The sequence below is a fragment of the Marmota marmota genome, unplaced genomic scaffold, assembly GCF_001458135.2.
Source record: "Marmota marmota marmota unplaced genomic scaffold, marMar, whole genome shotgun sequence".
Taxonomy (NCBI): domain Eukaryota; kingdom Metazoa; phylum Chordata; class Mammalia; order Rodentia; family Sciuridae; genus Marmota; species Marmota marmota.
The window spans coordinates 49,175,197-49,196,127 of record NW_026000229.1 but is presented as its reverse complement, the minus strand read 5'-3'; the positions used below and the strand labels follow the sequence as shown (position 1 = coordinate 49,196,127).

At 38.3% G+C, this 20,931-nt stretch overlaps 1 protein-coding gene across 3 annotated transcripts; it reads right to left on the bottom strand.

The window, feature by feature from the left end:
* Positions 1–1,006: 1,006 nt before the first annotated feature.
* On the bottom strand, positions 1,007–14,643 carry Cdkn3 (cyclin dependent kinase inhibitor 3). Of its 3 annotated transcripts, none has more exons than XM_048793564.1 (8): positions 14,504–14,643; positions 12,140–12,222; positions 10,181–10,236; positions 9,619–9,663; positions 7,125–7,347; positions 4,255–4,286; positions 3,266–3,366; positions 1,007–1,366 (listed from the first exon to the last, which is right to left on the bottom strand). In XM_048793564.1, exons 1-8 carry the CDS (start codon positions 14,510–14,512, stop codon positions 1,280–1,282), a joined length of 636 nt encoding a protein of 211 aa, XP_048649521.1. In that variant the 5' UTR covers positions 14,513–14,643; the 3' UTR covers positions 1,007–1,279. The 3 variants fall into 3 exon arrangements, with proteins under 3 accessions (XP_048649521.1, XP_015336383.1, XP_015336385.1); XM_015480897.2 differs by having other exon boundaries at positions 3,266–3,369; positions 14,504–14,642; XM_015480899.2 differs by lacking the exon at positions 9,619–9,663 and having other exon boundaries at positions 3,266–3,369.
* Positions 14,644–20,931: the final 6,288 nt, after the last annotated feature.

Below are 20,931 nucleotides of genomic sequence, written 5' to 3'. Positions count from 1 at the left end.
GCCAATCTGTTGTTGCAACCTATACTCTTAAGCAAACAAACAAGTAAATAAACAAAAACTGCGTTAGCTATAACTTTTGGCATTTATGATCTGATAAGAAATCTAGGTTAAAGATTAAATACTGGTGGAATATCTGGAACACCCATCTTGCTTAATATTAATAAAATATTAAGTTCTAGCAACAGGGCATATATAAAAGTATTAAAATATTGATTTTGTATTATAGAACATACTGGTGCTCTTGTCTGAAGCTCACAAATAGCGCTGGTAATTGTTGAGGAGTTTTTCTTAATGAAATTCAAGTATTTCATCAGCAAGAAGAGTGTGAGACAAAGGAAAACTTTGGGGCACCTTATGATTATTTAAATTTTGATGTGATGAAACTGTCTTCTGTAGAACTGCCTATGAGTTTGCAGCCTGTTGGTAATAGCCAATGAGCACTGATTCACTTTTGTGATCTCCAGTAGCCAAGAAAGCCATGGACCTATGTATGGGTGTGGTACTGAAACCATCAATATCTGTGGAAAGAGGTGGCTTTGACCCAAATGATCCTTGTTTATGGCCCAAATGATTTTATCGGGTAGCTCATTTAAAGAAAATATTTCAGTAGTATGCGGTGAGGTGAAGGAATGGGAGAAAGAGATTATTAATCTGTAGCCAAATATTTTGTGAAAGTGAAAGGAGGACTAAAATTCATTCTGTGTAGTTTTTAGGGTGGAAAAATGAATGCTGTAAAAATGGAGCAACTGTCTGAACTAATGAATTCCTTATCTCTGAAAAAAAATCCCAACAGATGTTGGTAAATACCTGTTTTGATTGATCCAGTGCTGGGAGATCTCTTACAATGCTAGAAGTCTATGAAGTAGAAAAACTAATGGAAGAATTTCAGGAGGAATAGAGAGTGAAAGTTACTTAAAAGTTCAGCGTGGGTACTCATACAAAAACTTCATACTTCCAATGCCAAATGCCAACTCATAGTAACCAGCAGAAAAATGAGACAGACATATAAATAATACAAATTTGCATGTATTTTTTTCCCAGCATAGGTAAAATATACCAGAGCAGCCAGTATATTTCTAAAAGGAAAACTATACCAAATTTTCTGTCTGTGTGTTATGAGTGAAAGAGACAATTTTGTCAATAAAGGCTTTAGGGATATCTGCATATATACATTTACATTGAAGTGGATAACACTGGTAGTTTGGTTTCAACACAAATGATGCTAGAGAACTCAAATTTCAGACATGGTCACATATACATATATGCTATTTGAAACTCTTTATCTTGACACAGATCTTGATAGTGAATCTCTTGATGATAGATATGCAGCTAGTTTATCCCGGAAGTCATGAAGATAATTATATTGCTGCAAAAAGTAAAAATATACTGAAATACATTGTAGAAAACTAGTTACCAAAGTATACACAATACTAGCAGGAATGAGGAATGAATCAAAAAACAACTGCTAAGAGCAATTCTACATCTTTTTGGCTAAGAAAACATTTGTAACTTGGGGAAGTTTATCTCAAAATCTGAAAGCATGAAATTTGGATGAATGTTTTATAAGTTTATAGAATCCTTTCTCTCTATATTGGCAGAACTAAGTAAAATTAAAAGCAGTAAATATTTGCTAATGCTTTTTCCCTGTGAAATAAGGAAGGAGAAGGCACTTTCTATAGCAATTAATAATGGCATATTCAGGAATGGGGTTGTGGCTCAGACATAGAGTGCTTGCCTACTACACATGAGGCACTGGATTCCATCCTCAACATCACATTAAAATAAAGATATTTTTACCACCTATAACTAAAAAATAAAAAATAATAATGGCATATTCAAGAAAATCTTGAGTTATTGAAGCCTCTGTCTCTTGCTTTTTGTGATGATACATTCTACCTGAAACAATTCTTAGAGAATATTTTTTAAAACCAAACATCACTAATCACACAGATAAGCAAAATAAAAGATTTTTAAAATTTATTTGATGTTTAAATAGTTTCCCAAAGGGTATTTTCACTCTGCCAAGCTGCCAATCATTTCATATTATTCCTTTTGTGTGTGTGTGTGTGTGTGTGTACTGGGAATTGAGGGTGCACTACCACTGAGCTACATCTCCAGCCCTTTCTGTTTTTTAATTTTGAGACAGGATCTCACAAAGTTGCCTAGGCTGTTATCCTCCTGCTTCAGTCTTAAGTCAATGGTATGCATTCCTGAGACACTGAAACCATGTGCTGCCAACTTACATTGGCACAAAGATGGTTAAAACTAGTTTGCCACAGAATGCCCAGGTGATGAATTGACAGCTCATAATAGTGTGGGCTTCATTCTTTCCAGTATTAAATATGGAAGACAGGCATATTCATTCATATATCAGCCCATATATTTTGTTTCAAAGAGAGTTGAACTTCCTGAATTTGAAACACTTGATTTTAAAATAAGGGGAATTCTCTTTTCAGAATGTATACTGTGAAGCAGACCTTGTATAGATTGTTTTGTGAATGACCTTATTTAATCCTTGAGAATCAAGTTGCTTGGTGAATTTATCAATAATTACAGTAATTCACCATATATGATACTAGGTTATACCCATCCTAGCCCTGGGAAGATGGACTTTCAAGCCCAGGAAGCTGCTTTAATGGCCAGGATTCTTTCGCACCCCCCTTCTAGTCCTAGAGCTGAGACAGGGTACTTGGGAAAAGAAGGCAAAATTAGCATCATAGTTCTACAAATAAAGTGAAATCACAGACTCTTTTTGGTATCATGATTAATATATAATATCCTTAGCATTGCTACTGCAATGTTTTTGAAGTATTAAGGGCAGGGTAAATGTAGAAGAGGTCACTTCAGAGTAAATGTAGAAGAGGTCCATGGCTAAAGACAATTAGTACTGATTTACATTTTTTAAACTATTAATCTTTGTTCAATGTTTTGATGATATAATAGGATCTTTAGTTTTTAACCAAATTTATAGTAACTATCATTATTCCAAGTGAGATGATCCATTCCTAGAACTGAATGGGGGAAAAAAACTGCAATGGTAGATCTTGAAAGAGTAAAGTAGAAAGTTTAAAAATCTCTTTATTTTTTTAAATACTGAGCTTTTGTAGATATCTTGGTTATATTTAAACATAAATTTAAAAAATAAGTGTGTTTGACCAGTAGCATGCTTTGGATTTTCATCTGGTGCCCTTTGGTTGTATATTACACTGTCCTTATAACAGACTGCCCCTAACTGCAACCAAACAGTAAGAGTCAAGTGTCTCACCTTTATGGTCTGTATTGCCCCAGATCCTCTTACATCTCTCAGGCTGTCTATGGCTTGCTGAGGTGACACAGTGTCAGATAGGTATAGAAGGAGACAAGCAGCTACTAAGAGAACATGCCAGAAAAATAATATATTATTAAAAAACTAGAGATAGGGTAAAACATTTGATATCTAACTAGATTTATGTTGGTATATGTGGGGAGCCACAACGAATGACCTCATTCTTCCAGTCCTTATGTCTCAGATTCTGAATGCAACTACTACATTCGTTCTGGTTAGGGTGGATTCTAGCTAGGATAGTAAGATGGTCTTCTTTGTGGGATGTGCCCCCGGGGTTGAGTTACACTCATCTTTCCCTCTTATCCCTGCCTCTCCTGGCCTTTTTTGGATAGAACTTTCTAAAGAACAAGAGTCCCCTCAGTGAAAGCTCACTTCTGAAGGTGATCTCTCTCTCCCTCCTTCCTTCCCCTTCCCTCCCTTACACCGCCCCCCCCTTCTTTCTCTCTCTCCTTTCTCTTGCTCTCCCTCTTGGGGAGCCTGAGGCCGAAAGTGGAGAAGCCATCCTGAAGCTTGTGTAAAGGTAATTTGTGTCTGTATTTGGTGTCCTTGCAAATTTGCACTAGCAATCTTAGGTTCAGCTGCACACAGGTTGGGGGTAGCAGTATAGAAGACTCAATTTAAAGTATACAATTCAATAAATTTTAGTCTATTTACATGTGGCAACCATCATTACAGTCAATCTTGGGACATTTTTGTCACTTTAGACAGAAGTCGTGTGCCTTTTCACTATCACACCTTTCTATTACCCCATTAATCTCTGTTTTAAGCAACCAGTGATCTGTTTCTATAGATATGCTTATTTTGGACATTTCACATAAATGGTCATATGATATGTAGTCTTTTATGACTTCTTTTGCTTGTAATGTGGATCAAACAGAAGTCTACCTACTTTGAGGTTAAAAATATTATCATGAAAATATGTTTCTTACCAAGACAAGATCTCCCAAGTCCTCCATAACAGCTGAAAGGGAAATACAGTTTTGAAATTTATATATTGTCATTGCATCCAATGTTTTGACTAAAAGCTTGCTTTTCCTGCCTACTATCTAACTCCAATGCCTAGCACAGCACTTTGCACAGACATTAATATTGTTTAATTAACAAATCAAAAGTTGAGTGTGCTTATTTATTTGTGGAGAAGTATTCTGAATACCTCCAAGGGTCAGGATAAACAGGCCCCTTAATATTGACCCCTTTAAACCCCAAGATCCACATCTGAGAAATGGAGTGTGTTACTAGATTGGTAGAAATTGATCTATTTTTACTAACTACTACTTTGATTATTCTCTTTTCGACAAAACCTGAGTGGTTACAGGACAAATGCTATCTGCACAGAAATAATTTATCTAGTGTCTTTAGAAAAGGAAAACACGACATGAAGTCAGAGACACACAAGGAGAATCCTGTGGTGACAGAAGCCGAGACCTGAGTGATAATTACTAGCCAAGGAACACTGAGGAATGACAGCTACCACCAGAAGCCAGGAAGAGGCAAGAAAGTCTTCTACCCAGTCTCAGAGAGTGTGGCTCTGTTGACACCTTGGTTTTGGACTTCTAGTCTCCAGAACTGGGAGAAAATAAATTTCTGTATTATAAGCCATCCAATCCTTGGTACTTTGTTACAAATAGCCCAAGGGAACAATGTAAACAGTAGCAATAGTGTTCACCAAGTTCATAAAGGACTAAAAATGTCCAAGCAGAACAAGCCAGAGAGCACTGGCAGAGAATGGGACCGTGAAAAAAATTTAGCAGACCCTCTTACTGTCTAGTAATATGCCATTCAAAATAACAGAATGATAGAACATTATCTTTGTCCAAACAAACTTGTTATTGTAAGACCTTTGAAAGTTCTAGAATAAGGCAAAATTCTAGCCATCAGATGCAGTATTTTATGGGAGCCTGAAACATTCAATATATGCAAGCTCACCCATCCCCCTGTCCATCTCATCTGTATTCTGTTCAAACATTAGGGCATTTAGTTTGCTGAAACCTGCAATGGTAAAAATTGTTAAGCTTCAAAAAACCCAACTAGTTGGTGTTCAACTACTTTGGTCTTCAGAAACTTTTCAGTAGAAGTTTCTTTCAAAAAATGTTTTTGGCGGTGCGTGGTGGTGCATGCCTGTAATCCCAGCAGCTCAGGTGGCTGAGGCAGGAGGATCACAAGTTCAAAGCTAGTCTCAGCAACTTAATGAGAGCCTGTCTCAAATAACAAGAGTTAGGGATGTGGCTCAGTGGTTACATCCCCAGTACCAAATAAAATAACATATATTATTTCATTATATATATTATATTATTTATTATATATTAAAATATCTATATATCATAGCTATTAAAAAAGGTTTCAGAATAAGTTTTTTAAAAAATGGGTCTAAAAATTGGAAACATACTTTTCACTAGCTATATTTAACTAATTACTATTTTGCTTATAGTTACCAGAAAATTAAGCAGAGATAATTGAGTCTATTCTGAAAATTTGCTTTTATAATTAGAACTAGATGAGAGACTATGCTTAAGAAAGTTTGGAAACCATAGAATGTTGGATGGCTTCTAGTTCTTTATTGCCCATCTGCAAGCTTTAGTTCTCTTTATATCAGACTTTAGATTGGCCACAAAAAGGTGTTATGTCACCAAAGACTCTGTACTGGTGGGCTTGCCTTTGGAACTGGTGCAATTAGATGAGGTTCAAGGAGAGAAGTTCGCTGGATTTTTCCTTTCACAGGGGCCCTGAACCTATGCAGCTGATGGTAGAATCTGTACACCTTGAGCTCAAAGCAATGACTTGAAGTACCTTAAGAGTTTTTGAGGTAATCACACTTTAATGCTCTAATTTGTTCAGTAAAAATGAGGTGGCTTATTAAGTTACAAGAATGAGCAAAAAACAAAGTGAAGGACTAGCTTTAGCTCTCCTTTGCTCTGTGTCTCACTTCTGGAAAGTCATCTGTGGTTTATCATCCACAGTACCATTTCTAATGCTACAACCATTGCCACTCTCTTGTACCCTTATCCAAAGCTACTTCTTTCTTTCTTTCTTTCTTTCTTATTTTTTGGTACTGGGGATTGAATCCAGGGGGGCTTACTCACTGAGCCACGTCCCCATTCCTTTTTTCGTATTTTATTTAGGGACAGGGTTTTGCTGAGTTGCTTAGGACCTTCTAAGTTGCTGAGGCTAGCTTTGAATTCGCGATCCTTCTGCCCAGCCTCTCCATTTTTAACCCATTTCGCTCCCTTTCCTTAACCCATTTTGTTTTAAACATTTATAACAGCAGCTTGTATTTTTTTTATAGCCACTGACTCAGTCCCATTTCATTCTGGTAACAAATGCATATCAAACAATTTTCAAGTCATATTCTTTAAGTTGCTCATTGCTTAGGGATGACTTATTTGCTGTAAATTTTGAAAAAAAAATTTTTTTTTTTTGCTACTGAAAATAACTAAGCAACTAACTGATAGCCTAAATGACAAGTGAATAGTATATAACAATAATGCTCCACTTTTTGTGGTGGTGGTCCCCAAATTGCAACTTAAGGTCTAAGACAAAAATAAGGGCAGGGGGCAGGGAACCTGTGACCTTATTCTAAAAATTTCCAATTAAACTTATTTCTTGTCCTTACTCTTGAAAAGCAGTAACAATAAATATCTGAGTGCTTACTTTGTACCAGGCATTGTGGTAGCACTTTCAATGCATTATGTCCTTTGAATCTTTACAATAAAAATATGAGGTGGGCAATAACTGAACAGTTTAAGAAACCATTTTGACTGGGACATTTCTCATGTAATGTATGCAGAAAAGGAGAACATACTGTATTAAGGTTTTTCGGTTATTCTTGAGACAGATTGCAAGCTCCTCCATTATATCACAGCAGCTGGCTATGTCAGGAGTCCCTCCATCTGGGATTGGATGGTGATGAGTTGTAATTCCATACTGCTGGTAGAGGTCCAGGAGGTTTGGGACTCTATATTTTGACAGTTCCCCTCTGGTGCAGAAAACAAATATGTCTTGTATACCATAGCTCTTTAGTTCTTCTGCCAACAGACCAAGATACACACAGACACACACATATGAAACATTACAAATTTAAATATGGTCAAGAGAGAGAATATGGAGTTAAGTTTCTTAAGCCAAACTAGTAACAAGTGATAATTTATAAATTTGAAATGCTGAATAATTAAATCTAATCATATAAGTCAAAATACTATGTACTGAATTCCAAGATGAGACAATTATATTGTGTATTGCTTTTCTTGCAAAAAAAGTTTATAATACTGCTTTAATATGAATCTGAAAATATCTAATACTATTAAACTCTTGAGAAGGAATGGATAGCACATTTGTTTTCCTCCCCACATCAACCATACTTGCTACTTAATCACTCTGCTGTTTATTTTATTGCAAACATTGTCTATAAAACCTCTAGCCAGAGTTCTTGTATTACTCCTCATATCTGCTCTGTACCACACCATTGTGTATTTAATTTTATGGACCAGGTCTCTAGAAAATAAAGCATTAACTGTATTAATTACATTATTTAGTTATTTTCACTATAAGAACCAAGAAATATTACTATACGAATTCTATGCATGGGAACTTCTTTAGGGCAATTCACTCCAGAGCATTTAGTTCAGAATAAATAATCTTGGCTAATTTAAGTTTGCCCCTGCCCCCAAATCCAAGGACATTTAGCCACTGAGGTACAAAGTACCTTTTCTCTTGACCCTCTAGATCTGCAGTTGAAAGGTGGCTAGTCCAAACTGACATGTACTGTAAAAGACATACCTAATTTCAAAGACTAAGCACACAAAAATAACTATCTCATTAATTATTTGCTTTATACTTAAAAGCTGGTGAAATGATAATTTAGGATATACTAAACTAAATAAAAGGTATTGTTAAAATTATTTTTACTTTTTTAATGTGGCAACTAGAAAATGTAGTTATAGATATGGCTTCCATTATATTTTATTAGACAGTGCTGCTCCTGATAAAACTATTATTTTTTTTAAATTGGTAAACAAGTATTTATTAATATATCTAAGCATTTTTAAATGGGTAAGTAATTCTGTTTGCTTTTTGTACACATCAGAAAATTTCTACAGACTGTCCTAGAAAGGACTCTGAGGAGATGCCATGGTAACTAATGCAAGGAGAGTCAAGCCTGTTTTTCTGTGATGCTGACAGCTGAACCCATGGCTATATCCACAAACCACCAAAGTGGGGAAAAACTGAAAACCCTTTTAAGAAAGATACTAAATTAATAGGGCATTCCAAAATGTACAAGTTTGGTCTTGAACCAATGATTTAAATTATATTTTGCTTATAACTTAAATGTTCTCTAAAACAGAAATTTCCTATTACAGTAGGTTTGTCTAAAGCAGAAAATCTTTATAAATAACTGCAAGGGTCAACTCATCTATTAGCCTCATTAAGTCTTTTTGGGAGGTAAGGAGCAAATTAAAGTACATTAGCAAACTGATATTCTAGAACAACCAGAAAAAGATTTAAAATTTTTTTTTTTTTTTTAGTTGTAGATGAACACAATACCTTTATGTGGTGTTGAGGTTTGAACCCAGTGCCCTTTTTCTACCACTGAGAAAAAGATTCTAAGGTTTAAAAAAGCTATACTGGTCAGGGTCAAGCAATACATACATTCTTTATTTTTTGGAGTATAAAGATGTTGGTGGCACTAATAGGATTGAGATATTCCAGGCCAATCAGAATAAGAATTTTGAAAAGATTCATATTTATAAGTATTGTATTATATGAAAATTCCAAATGTGGATAGATTAGGTTTTGAAAATTATTATTAGACTTGAAGTTATAGTGTTTTGAATGTCCTTGGGCATGGAAAACCAGTTCCCACTCTGATTTCACCCTAGATGCTAGCTCTACATTTCCTATCCAGGATGGATGGTTTCATTGCTGCCTCTGGGTTCCCAGCTTGGGATTAATTCCTACTACCGCAGTCAAGTCTGCAAGGAAAAGAATGATCAAAGATCTAGATAGTACAAAAAGTCAGTTTCCTATTTATATAATTTCATCCTCTATCATATATACTAACCTCAAATACAGTTTTTATGTATAATATACAGCAGTTGGTGAAAAGCAAAGCCATGTTGAGATAAATGATGAGTTCTCTGTGTCTTTCACAAATACATTTTCACATATTAGAATAAGTTTATTTTTGAAACTTGAAGTATCAAACATTGATTGAGAAGAGACTATAGTTTGTTCCTTCTGATAAGGAGACTTTCAATGTTTTTTAAACTATTAGTATGGTTGTCTCATATTACACCTACCTGTATCTTTTTGAATATTTCTTCTAACATCTTTAAATTTACAACCTATAAGTAGTAATAATGCAAGTAAAAAAAAAGTCAGTTTTTGGTAATATATAACAAGCACATTTAAACACATATATAGCTACTTTTAGAAAATCATTCCATGTGACCATTTACTTTCAATTTAATTTTGAATGTGAATTTTAATTTCTTAGATTCTTCGGAACATAATTACAAGAATTCATAGATTCCAGTTGAAGAAACTCCTAAGCCAGCACTCTTTTATTCTGTGTTTCTGTGATGAGTGGCTGGCTGTGGTCCTCAGCCTCATTTGTACCCCAGGGATTAAGTTTTATTAAGATAGGTAAATCAGAAATATAAAGCTCTGAAGGCAGCTCTGGAAGGGTTGAAGAATGGATCTGTGTACCTTTATCTATAACCAACCATGAAGGCTTCCAAAGTGAGTTACCCAGTCTAGATCTATGAGATTCTTTCATTGCTCAGTATACAGAATAATGTGTTAACAGTCAAAAAGATCTCCAAAATATATGAATAGGAAGCCAACTGTAGTATAACCTACCTGGCAGAGCACATAAACCAAGAAACTGAGAACAATTCACTTGTGACAGAGGTAGCCTGAAAAGAAAAATTTAACAAGTTCATTTTTAAAAAAAGTTATAAATGGCTAAGGTGCTATGGTGCATACCTGTGATCTCTGCTACTTGGGGGGAGGCTCAGGCAAAGACGATTGTTAAGTTTGAGGCTATCCCAAGGAACTTAGCAAAACCCTCTCTTAAAATATAAAAAGGGCTGGGGATATAGCTCTGTGGTACAGCACTTACCTAGCATGCACAAGGCCCTCAGTTCAATCCCCAGGATCCACCCACCATTTCCCACAAGCTGTAACTGGAAACTCAACCAACATGAATGCTTGTCACCAAATAAGGGTGTTTTAAAACTTTACAGAAGTCACAAAGCAAAAATTAATAGTTATATCCATAGGTGGATCACAAAAAAGCTTAGAAAGACTGAAAGATTTAAAATGAGAAGTTTTAAAACTTTAGCATTTGCTTTCTTAGAATTTAAGTCTTAAATGGTATGTTAGTTTAAATTTACTTTAAAGATAATCCCCGGTAGTATACAGGGTACTTAAGTTATTCTATGGGATGTTATTTGAGATATTTTGTATTTCAGGTTTAATATCCCTTATCTAAATTGTTTGTTACCAGATGTATTTCAGATTTTGGAGTTTTTGAATTGTGTTAATTTGCATAGAATGTATTGGTTGAGCATCCCTAATCTGAATATCTGACATCTGAAATATTCCAAAATTCAAAACCTTTTGAGTATCATGTTGGCACTCAAAGGTTTTGGATTTTAGAGCACTTCAGACTTCAGATTAGGGGAGCTTGATCTGTTGTAACTTTAGATAAATGAACTGAAGTATGACCATCTGACAATTCCATCTTTAGCATTCATTTTACATTACTATTTTAAGATTTTTTTGGTAGAACTACTTTAACAGATATGATTTCATATAATGACAACCATGGCTACCCATTCCTGTGGTAATGGATTTTGATTAAAATAAAATATTATCTGTTCCCAGTTTGCAGTACTTAGGGACAGAGGTTCATCCTGTTTTCAAGTCAGGAGATCAAGTTAGAGGAAAACAGGACGCATGATATAAATACTGTATGACATTAAAAAGGGCTGAAAAGGGGAATGAAAGGTAATGCTACTTGATGGCAGGACAACAGAACATCAGAGACAACACCATTTAGTACTCCTTTCCTACTGTAGAGATGGTGCTTTCCTGAGGAGAGACAATTACATTCACAGGGATGAGAGGAAGCATTTTTTGGTTATAGAGAATCTGGTAAATCATAAATCACTTGCTAACACTTGGAAGTTGATTTTTTTATAGAAATTCTTTTTGGTTATTATATATATTTGGATTTTATCTTAAACAGAGTTTACTGACAGATGAATTACTATGACAAATGGTTGAAATATTATCTAAGATTTGACTTAATAATAAATGATTATCTTGCTGGGTGTGGTGGTGCACGACTCTAATCCCAGCTGCTCAGAAGGCTGAGCAGGAGGATTGCAAATTCAAAGCTAGCCTCAACAACTTAGCAAGGTCCTAAGCAACTCAGTGAGACTCTGTCTCTAAATAAAATACAATAGGGCTGGGGATGTGGCTCAGTGGTCGAGTGCCTGTGAGTTCAATCCCCGGTACCCGCCTGCCCTCCTTCCCCAAAATTATCTCATCCTACATTTGGTATACTATTCTTTGGCCTTAAAAGAATAAGTAGATTTTGGTGAGAGATCATTTAAAAAATCCTACCTCTACTCCTTATTTACTTGCTTCTATTAAGATTTTCTCAATTGTAAATAAAGAGAACAAAAGGGCCTTATAAATTGCAGAGTTCAAAGATTAGAATTACATAATCAGAAGATAATCACTGAATGTTTTCAACATATGAATTATGTTCTACAAAGAGTACAACACTGATTAGAAATGCTAACATACCATGATATCTGAATTGGAGTCTGTTCATCTTCAATAGGCTCTTCATCTGAGGAGTCAAACTCACTTGCTTGTATTGAAATAGGCTTCAAAAGAAATGTTATGTTAGAAATTATAAAAAAAAATTTATATATAGCTGTAGCATAGTTGACTCTGGCCTAAACACCCACCGAATTCATATTTTCTATTTATTTTGTCACCAATCTGGACTATCAGACATCAGCAATATCAATAATAAATGATTACTATTTTACCATCCTATTAATAATCTTAGCACTGCATAGTGGAAAGATCATTGTACACAAGACTCTTCAGTTTATCCTGGATGTGTCTTCCTTAAATATGAAGTGAAGAGATTTGTTTACTTATTCACAAGCATTTCTTGGACACCTTCAGTGGCCAAAACTCTAGAGATAGGAAGATCCATAAAGTAAGTAGCTTGCCTTCAGTGTAGTTGTAGGGACAGATGTGTATAGATTACAAAAGAAACACTTTACTTTGAGACAGGGTCTTACTAAGTTGTTTAGGGCCTGCCTAAAGTGCTGAGGCTGGTTTTCAATTTTTGACCCTGCTTCAGTCTCCTGAGTCACTTGGATTACAGGCCTTTGCCACACCCAGCAGGAGGAGAACGATTTTAGTGCTAAAATGGAAGAAGAAACCACATGCCAGAGCGGAAAAGGGAGTGACTGACAACTTAGGGAACTAGAGAAGTCTTTACAGAGATGCTTACTCTGAATTTTGAAGGAAGAACAAGAGGTTTCTAGGCAGATACAGAGGAAGTTTAGGAAATTAAGACAAAAGAGAAAGGGTTTGTGTATTCAGAAACTGTGATGTTGAAATAGAGATGAAACAGAGGAGATGAAGCTAGCGAAGTAGTTTCTTAAAAAATGACTCCTATATAGGGGGCAGCTTGGTGGTGGATGGGTGGAGTACAGACGAACTAGCCTGCCCCCAAATTTACGAATCACTAGACTAGAATTGTTGAGATGGCCCCAGTGTGCTGATCTAAGCAGGTGGAACTCAATCCTGAAGGCAGAATTTTTTACATGAAAGCTTTGATACTTTGTATGAATTTACAAGACCAATAAAAAAAATACCCTTTTCCTGCTCCCTAGTTGGAACAAGCTGAGAAATAAGACATTGGATTGGTACATGGAAATCAAAATGTTATTGTCAAGCAAAAGATGTAGCTTAAAGCTATGGTTGAGTGAGCTTGCCACATCTCCACCCCATAATTAGACTAATCTTCCCAGTTACAGGCACTGATGGACAACCCAGGGCTCCTGTGTGACAAAGAGTAGTCCAGAAAGCACTTTCTGGAGGCAGGCACATAGATCTAGAAAGAGAAGTGAAGAAAAGGTTGAGCTATTTGTGTTCAGTTCCTCCGAAACTCAAAGATCAGATAACTTACTCTTCCCTTCTGGGGACAAATGGAGAAAGAGGCCAGGAGTTAAGGACAGCTGATGTCTCCCCACATGGAAACAGGGATTAGCAAGTGTAAACACCTAATGCCCTGTCTTAGCTCTTAAGTTATGTTCTATGATGATCCTGTTTGTTACTATAAGATCACATGACAGATTGATTTAAGATCTGAGTTGCTTTGGATCTATCTATAGTGTAATCAACTCAACCTCAAAGAAGGCCCTTCAATAGGATGTCAACCAAGGTGGGACTCCAGCTCCTTGCCAACGTCTGTTTTTCCTTTACTTTAAAGCAATTTTGATTAATAAAATTTTAAATTTGTGTGGGCCATTAGCTCTACTTCTCCTAATCAGGCTGGACATTTCTGCTTCCCTGGCCCCAGTGATTCTGAATCTCAGGGAAAGGAATGCAATGCCAAGTGTTCCTGGGGGATGGCGGCAGTTGTGATGTCGCCCCCAAGCCGGGGCAACACATTCGCATTCATGATTTTTCCTAGGGGTTTCATGGCAGCCTCCAGACACCTTTCGGGGGTGGGATATCACGCTTATTAATACGATGAAACACTTAACTCTTTATGCCTCATTTTTCTCCATAACCCTGGGCTTGGCCTTCTTTTGCAAGGCTGTCGAGAGGTTTATAAGAAACCCACAGGTAAAAAAAAAAAAAAGAAAAAAAGAAACCCACAGGTGACAGACCACAGCAGGCACACAGTGAGTGTCTGACTTTCCCTCGTCCACCTCGAACCCAGGTCTGTGGGATCTGGCTCCTTCACAGCGGTCACTGTTGCCGGTGCGGGGAAGCGACACCTCCCCGACCCACAGGACGGTTAATGCGCGAGTCGCGCCGCGACCAATCCCGGGCTGTACGCCCAGTCTCAGAAAGGCCTAGAGAACTGCTCCGGTCCCTGCAGCTTCGATCCTCCAAGTCCCATCCTACCCGACTCACCGGCTTCATCGCTGGCCGCCGCACGCCTTGACCAGTGCCACCTCCCGGTTCAGCACCCGCGTCTCAGTCGCTGCCCCGCGCGGACCCCGCCTCTCCCTTCACCTCATTGGTATGTCTTCTGGGAGGCGGGGCGCGGCGTCTTCTAGGAACCAATCAAATCCTGGCCCTGCTGTTTGCTCCGCCTCCAGGTGCCCGGGCTTAGCCTTTAACCGCTCATTGGTTCTTAGAAGGCCTTTGAAAGACGCGCGGGAGGAGGGTCCTGCGGAACGTTGATTGGCTGGGGGCGTCCTCCTCCCGCCAGTTGGGAGCGTGGAGAGTACAGGGGGCGGGGAGAGGGGCGGGGCGAGTCTTCTGATAGCTCCCGCGCTTTGAGTCAATGCAAAGCTGTGCTTTCTAATGGCTGGAGGTACTTGTGGTTCAGGGTAGGGAGATTTTGCTTGCTTTCTTAAAGCAGGAATATGTGTAATAGGGTGCAGATCAACATTCCTCTTCACAAATACTAAGTAATATTGTATGAAAGGAAGAGAAAATGATGCCAGGTGGGTTTACAGTGCCAGTGTTTTTACACGATCAGCTATCTTTACAGAATGTGTTCGATTATTTTCTCCTTTCCGCAGTTCCTATTTAACTGGCCATAGCAAAGGAAGACACCCAGAGCTATATTACCTACGCATCTGAGAAAAACATGCAAAAATTTCAACTCCCTGGCTCATGTCTGAAAGCCAGTGGGCATAAAGCTATTAGTATTCCGTAGTAAAGAAAAGGGCACAGTTTGACTTAGGGGCGGCGTTAGTCAGGGTTCTCCAGAGAAACAAAATGAACAGGATGTGTTCATGAATACATAGAAAGAGATTTTGAAGAATTGGCTCTCCTGTGGAGTCTTGGTGAGTCCCAAATCTGAGGAGATAGGCCAGTGGGTTGGAGACTTTGGAGAGAGTTGTTCATATTCAAAGGTAGTCTGTTTGTAAGACCTGGAAGAGCCCAAGTTGGAGATAACTAACTCTGACGGCCATCTGCCAAAGAATTCCCCTTGTGCTGGGGAAGCCAGTTTTATTCTATTCAGGCCTTCAACTGATTGGATGAGGCTCACCCATGTTATGCCGGCAATCTGCTTTACCTAAAGTCCACCAATTTAAATGTAAATCTTATCCAAAGCTACCCTAACAGAAATATCCAGAATTATATTCCTCCAAATATCTTGGTATTTGGCTCAAAATTAACAAAACTTAACCATCATAAGACCCACTGGAATTTTCTATAGACAGGGAATTTTTTTAGATCTTTGCTATTCAATATGATACTGTATTGACCCATTATCTCCAAAATCAAACACACACACACACACACACACACACACACACAGAGGAAATGCTTCCTCATACGTATCCTCTTTTAATATAATTTGCTTCCTTAGATGATATTGCAGTAGAGCTGGGGAACTGGTCACAATCCACCACAGATTTATGACTATTGGTTTGGTCTGTTAGTTCATGCCGCAGTCTGGCTGGGCACAAATAACCGAGCCGCCACACAGCCTTGTAGGTTCAAACAGAAACTCTTTATTCCCCAACTCTCACCGGCACTGCACACACACTCCTCGGGAACACATACCCTTCACCTGGCTGCACGTGCCCAATCTCTCCTCACCCCGCGAGAACTCCACGGGAACTCCAAAGTAGCGGGCGCCCAAGGCAGATTCCCGGAGCCACCCTATTCCCCCGGAGCAGGGTCCATATACAACTTAATCAATCCAGCATCACAGCAATTATATACAGCTTAACTCAAATCATCATCTCAATGGTTCGATGGCGTCACCTTTCAACCATTCCCTCTGGCAATATGCCAGGCGTCTTTCTGACTCGGCTGTGGCTCTCAACAAGTTCATATTTCAAATTGGTGGCCCTGGTACTATGTACAAGGGGATATCTAGACTTAGAGTCCTGCCTTACTTATGTCAAATAATCAACAAGCATTTGAGGTACACCAACTTTCTGATGTATGACTATGGTCATGGGCACTTTAAGTACAATGGCTGTGCCCAGTTTGAAATACATTTACATTTGCGTATATTTGAAAGTAAACCAGTCTGGCCTGGGTGACATTGTGAAAGAGGTAAAGGTTGGTTATTAGCATTTGAGGCACTCATAGTTTAGCTTTGACCCCACTCTCTCACAGGTTAAAGAAGACTGGGAAGGTGTGTTGAAGGAAAAGAAAATGTCAGAAGCACCTGACCTATTTGCTTTGCTGCAAGGTCACTGAGAGAAAACAGGGACCAAAGAAAGGGATAGGAAGGAGAAAAACTGGTTGCTATGGTTTGGAAAGTGTCCTCCAAAGGCACTTGTATTAAAGTCCTGATTGACAGCCTGTGGTGCTCTTGGGAGATGGTGCAACTTTTCAGAGGTGGAGCCTTATGGGAGGAAGTTAGGTCACTGAGGGTTACACCCTTAAAGAGAATATTTGAACCCCAGGCCCTTTCTGTTTCTCTTTTACTTCTTAGTTGCCATGAGGTTAACACCTTTCTACACCACACACCATTAAAAAGAAAATACAGACTTCTTGGCTATCTGATGGAATAAGAATCTATACCAGGGCTGGGGTTGTAGCTCAGTGGAAGAGCACTAATATGCTCACATATAAGATTACCTAGGTGGTCTGCATGTGTGAGGCACTGGTTTTGATCCTCAGCACCATATAAAAATAAATAAATAAAATAAAGATATTGAGTCCATCTACAACTAAAAATATATATATTGAAAAAAAGAATCTCTACCAGAGGCAGAATATTTAGTCATTGGGTAGAAGCATTTGGAACTATGTGATCTTTAACAATAACGAGTAACAACTGCCATTTTCCAAGAGCTTTTTTATGTATTGGGCACCGTTTTAAGATCTTTTACTGCATCTTTTTCTTTTAATTCATTTCACTTAGTTATCCAAAGAGGTGGGTCAGAAAGATGAGCAAGTTGCTCAAGGTTAACTGCAAGTGAGAGCAGGGAATTGACCCAGGTGGGTGGATGCTACAGGCTGATGTTCTTGAGCACTATGTATGCTATTCTGCATCTCTAGAAAAATTTGTTGTCTGTATCTTTTAGATGTGTGCTCAATTGATTGTCCCAGAACTTGGGCACAGGTGGCATACTAGGTGTTAAACTAGTAAAAATGCTCACATATTAGATTACCTAGGTGGTCTGCAGAAGCTAATTGAGATAAAATGGAACTCCAGACAGAGCTGTGCAAAAATAGGATCAGGGGAATCAGACTATAATATGAAGAAGGCAGAACTAAATGTGAAAGAGAACTCTAACTTGGTAACTATAGTGTTAAATCTGTATTAAGTATATCCCAACAAAATGGCAGCTGGCTGGAAGTCCAGCTAAGGAAGCACTCTAAAAAGGAAATGTCCATGTTTTTTCTTGCCCTTCCCAGGAGGGGTATAGCAGAGATTGGTGTTTCACCTAACAATTTCTTCCTCTACTCAGGCACACAGCTACTTTTTCCAGTTTTCTTTACAGCTCGATGTTCATGTACCTGAGTTCCTGCTAGTGAGTGGGAGGTGATATGTGCCACTTCTAGACCTTGCTAAGAGACTCTTGCACAAATTCATCTCCATACTTTGAGCATCAGCTGATGCAAAGGAGCAGTTCAACCTTGGGAAGCAAGAAGAAAAAGCGCAGCAATTTTAAGATGCTATTGGTGGCAAGATGTAGCTTAATTTAAAAAAATATTTAATACTTAAAAATAAAATCTTAATTATAGATGTTCACAGGGATATTTTAATCACTGGAAAGGTCCATCTCCATTAAAAATGGTATGTTGGCATTTGGTTTATAGTTTGAGTTCTTGCTGGTTTGGTTAGAATGCCTTAGTTCTGAAGCGTTTGATCAATACCTTGTGCAGGATCACTGGAATGTAAACTCAGTTTTGTCCATTTTGTTCTCTGTTGTTTGCCTGGAAAACATGAGCAAACATTCATTACATGAATGAACACTGTTTTAGTCAACTTTTTCACTCCTGTGACTAAAAGAACTGACCAGAACAATTGTAGAGGAGGAAAAATTTATTTGGGGGCTCGTTTTTAAGAGGTCTCAGTCCACATACAGCTGGCTCCATTCCTCAAGACTTGAGGTCAGGTTGAACATCATGGCAGAAGAGTGTGGTGGAGGGAAGTAGCTCACATAATGATCAGAAAGCAGAGAGAGATTCTACTTGACAGATACAAATATATACCCCAAGGCACACCTCCAGGGACCCATCTCCTCTAGCTACATGTTATCTACCTTTATTTACCACCCAGTTAATCTCATTGGTGGGTTAATTTACAGATTGGGTTAAGACTATTACAACCCAATCATTTCTTGTCTAAACCTATTTGCATTGTCTCACATATGAGCTTTTGGGGACACCTCACATCCAAAACATAATAAACGCAAAACTGGAAATTAGCCATGGCTCCATGAGATCTTGCCTAGCACAACAGCCAATTCCCCTCAGACTTAGTCATAGAAGGCTTTCAAGATGGTGCCCAGAAACTCAGGGAATCTGATACTTTACTTAGAGGTTGATAGTATTGTTGGGGGATGTAATATTTTTGTAAGGAATTTGAAATAAAACTATGTAATCAAGGCTCAGTTCTATTGTATGGGTAAGTGACGTGTTGAAAAGGATCAGAGAGAGAAATCAAAATACACCAGAAAAATCTGGGAAAGCTTTGTGGAATAATAATTTATTAACCGTATCCAACATGTTAAGGACTGTTCTAATTTCTTTCCATATTTACAGAAGTCGTGATAGATAGCACTCATAGCCACAGTCCGTAACCCTCTTGATATCCATGGCCTTTGCCAAGAGATTTTGCAGATCCTTTCACTAATGAGGTAAAGTATGTTTTTGCACTCCTTGACTTCGGGTTTGGCTTTGTGACTTGCCTTGGCCAATGGAGTGTGAGTGGGTGTGGATGTTGGGAGGCTCCCAAGATCTACCCCCAGGTTCAAAAATTTGCCAGGAGGTCTCACATGACTCAGCATAGATTGTACTCAGAGCTGCATTTAAAAGCTTGTGAAAGATACCAACCAAAGTCAGCAAAGAGAAAGGTGCATGGGGCCAAGTCCAGGGAGAACCAGGTTCAAGATTCTCAGAGTCAGTTAAGACAAATCCCATTAACCATAAAGATCTATCTTAAAAAGCTAGGTATTTTCTCCTTAAGTTTTTGTATGAACCTTCTTGTTCTGGCCTGAGGCATCAATGCAGACACAGCACAACTCTGGCCAGTAAGCTGAAGCCTTTCAGGGTTGAGGCTGTGCCATGAGAGAGCACACACAGCAATGTACAATTCCAGAGGGCACATGTGGCCAGCACAAAAGTGCACAAAAGTGAAGGTCGCTATTGCAAGTTAATAAGACCCCAATGTGGCCTCCCACCATGGGATTCTCACTCCAGTCCAAATAATTTAGGTCAGATCCTTGGTTTTAGAGGGACTTTCTGAGACAGTCAGATTTAAATAGTTTGCTTGTCTGGGACATCACTTTGTGTGCCTTAGAAATATGGATAACATTCGTGGAAAGTACAGGACCAAGGCCATCCAGCTGTCTCACCATCCCCTCTGTCCCTTGTAATTGCAGGCTCAGGAATGAGTTTGGATTCAAAGTGCCTGCAGCAGCTTGGGAAGATAGGAAAGTTTCCAATAACAGTTTTGAAAACAAAAGATGTCTGGGCTGGGGATGTGGCTCACAGTAGCGTGCTCACCTGGCATGCGTGCAGCCCAAGGTTTGATCCTCAGCACCACATATAAACAAAGATGTTGTGTCCGCTGAAAACTAAAAAAATAAATATTAAAAAAACTCTCTCTCTCTAAAAAAAAAAATGTGTAATAGGTGCCAGGGTGTTTTTTTTTTTTTTAATTTTCATTACAAAACCAGTGTAACCATTACATTTTTAGTAACCATTACATTTTTTTTTCTAATCACTTCCTCCCCTTACCCAACAAACCTTTTGTCCAAAAGGTCACATACAAGGGGACAAAAGCATTTTTGCATAGAACATTCTTATACCACTTAATTAAAAAGTTCAGCAATCAGGAGAGAATTCTGAATTTTCTGGAAGTTTCCAAATGAGTTTACATAACCTTCCACCTCTTTGTTCTGATCATTTTATCTAGTGAGCAGCCTAGAAAAATCAATCCCTCTCTGGGAATGGCTGAACTTAATAATCAAACTGCTTTCAATCTCCTGTGTATACAGGAGGAAAGGGAGAATAGTAGAGTCAGGCTCTCAATCCATTGTAGCAAACTGCCACTGATCCAGAAAGGCAAATGAGTCAACAGAAGTCAGACATTCCCCAGAGGGGGTTGAGAGTCTGATCTGTCATGAGTGGTGGAAGGGTCACAATCACTGGGATGTGCCTGCCTTCCTCAGTGTGTAGCTGTTGGCAAT